The sequence below is a fragment of the Alligator sinensis genome, unplaced genomic scaffold, assembly GCF_000455745.1.
Source record: "Alligator sinensis unplaced genomic scaffold, ASM45574v1 scaffold686_1, whole genome shotgun sequence".
NCBI classification, from domain to species: Eukaryota; Metazoa; Chordata; order Crocodylia; family Alligatoridae; genus Alligator; species Alligator sinensis.
In genome coordinates this window covers 724,909-733,960 of record NW_005842760.1, presented here as the reverse complement: position 1 = coordinate 733,960, position 9,052 = coordinate 724,909, and the positions used below count along the sequence as shown (strand labels likewise).

Genomic DNA, 9,052 nt, shown 5'->3' with positions numbered 1-9,052 from the left:
TACCACAGGTATGTATGTATCAGTCTGCTGTTTCAGCCATCTTCTTCTATGTGTGAGCTGAAAAATTAAGTTTGCATCAAAATTGTTTAATCTTACCATGTTCAGATAAGAAAGAACCCCCATTTACTGGGCCAGACCATAGGTCCATGTTGTACAGTAACCTGTGTCACAGAGTGACAGAGAGTAGATGCTGAAAGAGAGAGTGAACAGGGTATGACCAGGGTTTTTTTCTACTGTTTCTCTCCCACTTGCAGCCTCCAGCATTTAAGGTCTAAATTTCATGATATCTAGATATTATGTAATTTTAAAATTTTTAGGCATTGATAAAAGTCTTGTAGGAAAGTGTTGGTGCCACTTCAGTCTTATTGATTTCTGGCTAAACCATCCTGAACAATTGACACCAGTAGATAAGCTGTTCTTCTGTTTAAGAAGATAATTGTCCTCTGACATTCTTGCAGTGCTGCCTCTGAGTGCTCACTGTGAAAATACTGAAGGTTTCTGAAGTTGGGGAATGGAATTCATTTGGGGTAGTCGAGATGTTCCTCATCTTCTGGTGCTGAAGTTCCAATGCTGGAAGCAGGGTCTGGGAATCAAGATTCCTCTAGTTCTGTCCCTAGCATTGGAAGGGAATGTGGTGTAGCTGGGCAGGGAAGTAAGAACAGTCAGGTTGTTTCTAGCTCTTCCAGTGACTTGCCCTGTGACCTTGGGCCAGCTTGTTTCCTGCTCAGTGTCTGTTTCTTCAGCTATAAAATGATAATGATACTTCCATAGGCAGTGGAAAGGAGTGGGTAATGGGGCTTAGTTCCCACAAATGCAGGGCAGTGGTAGGGCTACCAGGCAGCTGCAGGCTCCCGGTGGCTGCAGCAGGGGTGGGGAGGGAGTGAGGCTGGGGCGGGCACTGTGCAGCCAGTGGGGCTTGGGACTGAGCTGCAAGCGGCTCATCCAGGGGGCACAGCTCCTGCTGCTACACACACCCCAGGAGGCACGGGGGGCATGTGCCCCCAGATCTGCATGGGGCAGCTTGGGCTCCCGCTCACTGTGAGCTGGGGCCGGGGTTGTGCCAGGCTCTACCAGGTGGGGGGAGGAGGGGAGGCGCAGGGGTTGGGCTGGCTGCATTTGGGGTGGGTGGTGGCAGCCCTGGGAGAGAGGCTGTGGGGGGGAAGATGGGGCTGCAGCCACCCCAAAATTCGCTTTAGCCCCTGCTCCCAGCTCTGCTGCCTGCCCCAAGTGCAGCCTGGCCCAAGCCCTTCGCTGGGAAGAGCCTGGCACAGCCACAGCCCCATCCCATGCAGCGGCTGCCTGCCCTCGCCCTGCATGCAAATCTGGGGCACACTCCTCCCGTGCCTCCTGGAGTGCGTGCAGCGGCAGGAGTCGTCACCCCCTCCAGGTGCCCCCTGCCCCAGACAAACCACTCACTACAGCTCCATCCTGTGCCCTGCCCCAGCTGTGCAGGTCGGGGCCTCGATCTGCTCCGCCCACAGCCCTTTCCTCTCCCCACACCCCTTCCTCCACAAAACTTACCTCCAGGGGGGCAGGCGCAGATGCATGCATGCTCAGCCCCCCAAAATAATTTTTCTCCCTCTGCCTATGGATACTTCCCTGACATGCCCGCACTGTAACTTTCAGTTTTTGAACTTCTTGAGTTGAAAAGTACTTGACAAGGGCAGAGCCTTTTCTGTTGGGGGCACATGTCCTTTTTAATAACTTTTTAAGACATTTTTACAAGTTTCCCAATTAGTCCTCTTGGCTTTTAAATCTCCTTTCTCTTTACCTGTGGGATTGTGATCTCTCATCTGTCTTCTTGTTCTTTCCCAGCTTACTTCAGCCCAACAGATGGTGCAAAGCTCTTGAGCACAGACCAACACAGTGAAATCAGAGTTTACTCCTCTTCAGATTGGAGCAAACCACAGCACCTGATCCCACATCCACATCGGCAGTTCCAGCACCTCACACCAATCAAGGTAAGGTAAGCAAGTGCAACCTGAGAAGGCATTTTCGTAGCATGCTTCTAGCATCAGGTGCAAAAAAAATGCAATGATATAATTTCTGTTCAAGATAGGACACTGCATTGTGGTTGCTCACAGCGTTCTTCTGGAATTGTTTACCCACCATCTCTTTGCTTTGTGTTTAGGCAACATGGCATCCTCGTTATGACCTCATTGTGGCAGGTCGTTACCCAGACCCCAAGTTCCCCAGCTACACTGTGGATGAACTACGAACTGTTGATATATTTGATGGAAACACTGGGGAGATGGTGTGCCAGCTCCATGACCTCAATGCATCTGGCATTATTTCAGTGAGTATGGACACTGAAGCTGAAAGGGCCACTATGTTAGTAAGATAAAAGGAGCAGGATTTCAAGCTGGGAATCATCTCCTCCATTACTGCAGGTGCTTTTCCTGGAGGAGGCTTGGTGGCAAGGTGTGGTGGGAGAAACAGTCTGAACTAGCCACATGGGGGAACAGTTCAGGAAGTGTTTGTCATGACTTACAGTGGCACAGAACATCTACCATAGGGAGCAGTCTCCTAAGAGAGAGTCCTGGTCAAGGGTTCATGCAAGAGATGCCTTAGATCAGTGGTTTTCAAACTGTTTTGTGGAACAGTGGAGTTCTGTGGTTTCCACAGCTTCAGGGGTTCCACAGAGAGATTGGGAGTAATGGCAGAGCGGGTTGGGAGGCAGTGTGCTGCCATTGTCTGGCCAGGCTGCCTGACTGCATCGGTCTTTAGGATAGGGGTTCCATGGCAGAAGTGCTATGAAAACGTTCTGTGACTTTAGCCAATTTTAAAACCACTGCCTTAGCTGCTACCTCTGTGCCTGAGATCTGGCCCTTTCCTGGCCACGTGCAGTGGAGCCACTGTGAATTACCCTGTCAGGGGGTGGAGAGAAGCAGAGTGGGAGTATGGTTACAAGTTGTCTGCACAACTTACAGCTCTCGCATCAGGTTTTGATGACCTGATCCTCCAGCTTCTCCCACTGAGTGGAAGGGCATGCTAATCTTGTCAGCACATTCAGCTCCCAAGCACAGGGTCTTACCTCTTCTCTCTCTGTAGAGAAGGTGAGCAGAGAGGAGAGAGTATGGGCCAGATTTGCCTCACCTTCACTGCAGTTTCACACGATTACTGCATTGGCTTCAATATTGTTACTCCTGATTTATGCCAGCGTGACAGGTGGGTCTGGCCTACTGACTGAGGCCTGTTGGCCAAACCACTGCTCCAGGTAGATGGTGTGTAAACCATGTGAGCCCAAATGGCTGAGCTGTGCAGAGTGGATTCACGCTTAGCCAGAGTCCTTTCTGCAGGTTTTGTAGGGAACATTCTGGTTCTTGGATTGTTTGATGTTGTTAGGGAAACAGTGACACTTACAGTTTGTCATTTTGTTTCTATCCGCAGCTTAATAAGTTTAACCCTATGGGAGACACACTGGCCTCTGGCATGGGTAAGTGATGTGGGGGGGGTCTCTGGCTTCTCTTTCTCCTTACAGGGACACTTGGGATAGTGGGTTCTGGTCCCAAAGAGGGCAGACTGGATTCTCCAAATAGGGATGTGCTAGGAGGGAAGGGCCCCAGGAAGCTAAAAAGAGGTCTGCCATTAACATTTGCAGTGGCTTAATTCATTTGTTTATGAAACTGGTAAAGACCCACCCCAGTATTTCTTACTCTTGCCTTCCTGAGGATTAATCAGTTGCTACCAAATTGCTTTGCAAACATCTGCTGAAGTGGGAATTGTGATTAGCAGGGATCCTGGTTTTCTCTGATAAAAAATCTCAAATTCTCTGATAAAAAATTGCAAGTTCTCTGATAAAATGCCCTGAAATCTATGATTAAAATGAAAGCCCCCCCTGGCTCTGTTTGTGCCCTTACTCCTCCCCCACAGGCCCTCCAATCCTGCTGGTGCCCCTTAGTTTCCCCCCTGGCCCTGCCTGTGCCCCTCACTCCTCTCATAGCCTCCCCCAGCCCTGCTGGTGCCCCTCATTTCCTGCCCACCCCCCACAAACCCCTGGTCCTGCTCATGCCCCTCACTTCCCCCCACAACCCCTGCTCCCCAGCCCTGCTGGAGGGGACCTCCAGCTGCCAGGGTTGCGGGGCCAGGGACCTGGGTCCGCAGCCCTCTGCCCTTGGCAGGAGATGGCAGCTACTGGAGCAGAGCCTGGCTCCCCTGCCCCTGCTGCCTACCTGCTGCAGGCTCAGGTGTGAGGGTGGCTCCCTGCAGCTGTGTGAACTACTGGAAGGTAGGGGGGACCCATGCCCCCCCAGATCTGTGCATTGGGTGGGGGTGGGGCTGACTGGCTGCTGCAGGCTTGAGCTCCCCATCTTCCTGCCCTCCCCCAGGGCCTCTGCAGCCTGGTGGATGCGACCTGGCACTGCAGGGAACAGTGGGGCTGTGCACGAAAGCTGCTTGCCATTGCAAGCTCTGCACTGCCCTGGTGACACGTCCCCTGCACATGCAGCAGGAGCAGCAGTGTGGGGTTGTGCCCCTCACTGGTGCCACATGGGCAGGGGATGCATTGCCAGGGCAGTGCAGAGCTTGCAGAGGTAAGCAGCTTTCTTGTGCGGCCCCACTCTGCCCTGCAGTGCCAGGTCCCACCCACCAGGCTACAGAGGCCCCGGGGAAGGGCAGCAGGGCAGGAGCCTGAGCCCACAGCAGGCAGCCCCCGTCCTGTGCACAGATTTGGGGGCATGGGTCCCCATTGCCCCAGAGTGCATGCAGCAGCAGGGAGCCAGCCCCCTGCCTCCCAGGCAAGCAGCCCGTGGCACCGTCCTGCTTCCCACTGGGACCCTGTGACCACACATTGCGGCCCTGGGCCCCAAGCCCCACACACCGCCCAGCAAGGCAGCAGCACTAGCCCTCCCAACTCCCTTCCTCCCTCCCTCCCTCCCTATGGAGGCATCAATACCCCCTGCCATTTACCTGTGGAACTGCTCTCCAGGCTGCCTGGTGGCTCTGTGCAATGTGTATGTGCATCCATGTTTTACTGTTTTTCTGTGGGAAATGGAAAACCTGGGTCCCTGATGATTAGGTACATGGGAAAGCAGGCTTCCCAGGGGAGGGAGCTGCTGCTACCTATTGGCGCTGAACTGAGAGAAAAGCAAGGTGAAAAAAAGTCCCACCCCTATTGCCTTCTTTTGCTAGTCTCTAGCTGTGCTGTTCCGCTCCTTTGGACCATCAAGTTTATCCATGCTTTAGATTGAAAGGTCCCCCAGTTTGGCCTGCTTGGGCTTCTCTAGGACCTCGGAAAGCTGGTCCTACTATGGTTAGTTTCTCATTCATGGCAGAATCTTTGATAGAACAGCTCTTCCTGTGGAAAGGCTTGGGACTAGGCAATTGTTTACATCTCCTAACTTTTAGGTACTGCCCCAAGATCTCCCATGGCCAGGTATGTGAGCCTTACAATGGGGCTCTGTGAAGGGAAGATCAGGAATGAAGAGATACCATCTTTGGTGATTGGGAAGCATCCAGAAAAGACACTTCTTGCTTATGTTGTGTAGCATCTTGCCAAATGTTTAACTGGCATAGATGGTGACTTCCCCCAAGAGGACCTAAAGCCTCATCAGTATCTCTGAGGGTACATGTTGACTTTTTTTTCTCAATAGGTTTTAATATTTTGATCTGGAGTCGGGAGGAGATGGTGGCCAAGAAGCAGGAACACCTCTTGAAAGCCATGACACAGCAGGGGATTGGAGGCAGGAGCTCCTCCAGACGTGGGGGGCAGAGACAACCAAATCAAGGAAAAAGCAAACTCAGAGCCAAGCTGCTTGCTCAGGAACTGGAAGAGACTAAAATAAAGGGCAAAAATACCAAATCACAGGGCAGAAAGCAGAAGAAGGATCTAGAGGACTGATCAGACAAAGCTGTTACTGACAGTGAGCAAGAGCTGCCCTGCAAGTACTAGCCTTCTGCTATGTCCTTCCTCCCTGTGTTATGTTGCTTCCCTTATTCTCTCATTCCCCCTTAAAGGGAAGGTGTCACTGCCCAGCTCCTCCTGTAGAGGGCACAACACACACACTTTTATTACTTCTATCAAGTATTGTAGGAGCCAGAACATCATGCTGTATGCTAGCATTCATTGCAGGAACCAGAAAAGAGCATTCTTGTACTTATGCTTGAGGCCTACTCTTTACCAGTCTTGCAGGATGAGGCCAGTGTGGAACAGCCAGGGCTGAGCTGGGGCCTGCTAATGCTGTAGTTCATGTTTTCAGAGTTTTAGTTGCTTTGTTCATTCCAGTTCTTCCAAATGTGGGGCTAAATGTTCCCAAAGCAGAACCTGAGGATTCTCTTCCCACATCCTTTCTCCTAGTCCCACATCTCAGGGCTGCTGTCAACCTGAAAGATTTTAAGGTTTAAAGTTTGTGTTTACAAAGCTGCCAAGGGGCAGTGTCTGCCCCCAAAGACTGCTGGCTGTGGCCCTGGCTTGGGCCCTACTGGGATTCATTGTTCTTTTCATAGTACTGAAGAATTAATAAACATTTTGTACCATACAGGGCTTCTTCTAAGGGGGAGGGAGGGGCTGTTGAGTTGTTTTTTTCTTGAGCCTATACCAGCAGAGGTGTGGTAGGCATTTACATAAATAGTCCTTCTACAAAGGTTTCTTGTAAAAGAACATAGAAGACTTTCAGTCCTGAATACGTTAGGTAGTAGGAGCCAAAACCCGTGTTAATTTTGTGCCCATCTTATTTAGGATCACTCTATGGGTGTGCTGGTTAATAAGGGTCCTGACCCATCCTTCCCTCTCTCTCCCTCCCCCCACAGACCCCCATAACCTCCCTGCTACCCCTCCCACCCAATCTTCATGCTGTGAAAAGGAGTCCATTGCAATAGACTCCACAAATATCTGACTATGAAGAGATAACAGGCCTGTGAATGCACACAAAGGAAAAGGAGCATCACAAGCCGAGTCCAAGATTGATTTTAATGCACAGGAGGAGGGGTGGAAATAACAGAACAGAATTACAGAAACTCATTCACAAAGTCTTAATCACTATAGAAACCTCTCTTTCATTTGTGCAAAACCTTTTGCATTAAAAAAATAGGCTTGGTTGCCTCTAATGCACTTCCTTTTACCTCTCTTCCTCATGCCTGTTCCTGTGAGCAGCTGCTTGTTCTTTGTTACGGTCTTGACTGGCAGGAGACCTATGTTTACATCCCCAACAAGGAGAGAAATAGGTGAGGGAGCTGCTGAGAGCAGCAGACAGCTTCTGCTGAGAGAGTTCCCATGCTGGCAACAGCCTGTTATGCGGAGGGAAAAAGTCCCCATGATCCACAGTAGGGGAAGAAAAGGAAGCGCCTGTAATCAGAGTACTGGCCTCTATTGCCAAGAAGGGAAGGGAACTGGACCAGAAAGGGAACTAAAACTGGGAAGTGAATGTGCAGCATCACCATGTGAAGAGCCAGCGCCTCTGGTGCCTGCTGCAGTCTCTCATCCTTTGCCACAAACCACAGAATAGGAAGTGGCAGGCAAGGTGATGAGGGCTTAGTATAATATTCCCAGCACCCATTGCAGCATTCAGAGATGCTTGCTGCTTCCACCCAAGTGGCAGAGATATGATCACTCTTAGCAACCCTTCTGAAAGAAGATCCAAATCCTGGCACGTGAACAACAGCCTCAGCGATAGGGAGAAAGCTAGTGGAGGTGGTGTCCGTTCTGATTTCAGAAGCAGACTTTTCCGCTACGTGGCCTTAGACTGCCACATAATACTTTCTGCCTGCAATGCACATTTTTTGGGCCTACAGCCAACCTCTGCCCACAGTGTGGTACAGGGAGTATTGCCAGTTCCTCCTAAAGAGGCCGTAGCTATACATACCCAGAGGAATCTAGAGCAGTCAGCTCAAAGGCTATAGCTTTAAAAAGGGCTTGATAATTTCATAACCACAAGCAATTGTAGCTCTGCAGGATAGCATTATGAAGGTAATCAAAGCTCCTGGCCCAGGGAACAGGCAGGGCACTTTCTCCTTTGTGTAACATTGCACAACAGAGCTGGGCGTGTGACAGCTTGGAAAGATCACAAATTGGGCATCGCAGGTTAATTCACCTGGCAAAGCCTCTGTCAAGCTTGGACATGTCCAGCCTACCCTGGCAATGAACTTTGGACCCAATGTCAGGTTTACAGGCCTTCCCTGACTTAAGGCTGGTTTTTCACTCGTGATATAGAATAAGGGAGGGGGGAAAGTGACCAGATGCTAGCACCAATCAAGTAGCAAAGACAGGAATGATTTAATCAAGTATTCCTAATTTGCCTGTGATCTCCAGCAGCTCAGAGTGCTTGGAGAGCAGGTGAGGATTCAGTCCCTAACCAGCTGGGGCTCTGGCCCAGGCCCAGGCCCAGCCTTCCCATTGTCTTGAGCCACTAGGCTGATTACAATATACACAAAAAATGACCTAAAAGAACAAGGCAGTTCCAGACTGAGCAGGAGATCACAACATCTTGGAGAGGTCCAGGTCCTTTGCTGCAGTCAGGGTGAGTGGTAAAGTTTACAATCATTAGAAGGAAAAAGTCTTCCTGAGATGCAATGCCCTGGCTGGCCAAACTGAGTAGAAGGGGAGTCCTTGAGTGGTAGTACTGAATTGGAATTGAGGATTCCATATAGCACACCACGTTCAGGAGAGGATATTTTATTTCTTTGAGGTCAGCCCACCTGTGGCACTTCACCTTCTGCAAACATCATGTTTAGTGTTAGGAGCAGCCAGGTTCTGCCAAAGTCTTGTCAAAGCCCAGCTTCAGTCTGGGGAGCAATGGTCAGAGCTGAAGAATTCTCAATCACTGAAGGGTACCCATTCATCCTTGGGAACAGCACTGCTCCCTCCTGCTGCATGAGGAGAGGTTGGAGTGACTGTCATGCCTGCTCTTCTCCCTCATTGGAAACATGCCGGTAGCCAGGAGGCTGCGACTGCATGCGGAAGAGGACAGTCAACAAGAGGATGATCAGGAGGAAGAGGATGGATCCACAGACAGCTAGAGCCACAATCAGTTCTGCAAGGAGAAAGCAAGAAGTCAGCACAGCAGCACACAAGCTCTCATTTTTCTACTATTCCCCAGATCATACAGCACTCACTTGT

The 9,052-nt window shown here is 50.6% G+C and overlaps 2 protein-coding genes across 4 annotated transcripts in view; one reads left to right on the top strand and one right to left on the bottom strand.

Moving 5' to 3' along the window:
* DDB2 (damage specific DNA binding protein 2) overlaps positions 1 to 5,870 on the top strand; it is a 28,733-nt gene extending 22,863 nt beyond the window's left edge. For 2 of the 3 annotated variants that reach the window (XM_025216671.1, XM_006034662.3), the window contains exons 9-12: positions 1,816 to 1,961; positions 2,132 to 2,296; positions 3,391 to 3,436; positions 5,592 to 5,870. In XM_025216671.1, coding sequence (XP_025072456.1) covers positions 1,816 to 1,961; positions 2,132 to 2,296; positions 3,391 to 3,436; positions 5,592 to 5,839 — 605 coding nt within the window. In that variant the 3' untranslated portion in view covers positions 5,840 to 5,870. Of the gene's footprint in view, positions 1 to 1,815; positions 1,967 to 2,131; positions 2,297 to 3,390; positions 3,437 to 5,591 lie in introns of all 3 variants that reach the window. The other variant, XM_025216672.1, reaches the window with a different exon arrangement.
* A 2,932-nt stretch (positions 5,871 to 8,802) lies between these two features.
* Positions 8,803 to 9,052, bottom strand: part of ACP2 (acid phosphatase 2, lysosomal) — a 9,379-nt gene continuing 9,129 nt past the window's right edge. Inside the window, exons 8-9 of the mRNA XM_006034656.3 lie at positions 9,045 to 9,052; positions 8,803 to 8,966 (exon numbers count right to left, since the gene is read on the bottom strand). The exon at positions 9,045 to 9,052 is cut by the window's right edge and continues 174 nt beyond it. Coding sequence (XP_006034718.1) covers positions 8,830 to 8,966; positions 9,045 to 9,052 — 145 coding nt within the window. The 3' untranslated portion in view covers positions 8,803 to 8,829. The remainder of the gene's footprint in view (positions 8,967 to 9,044) is intronic.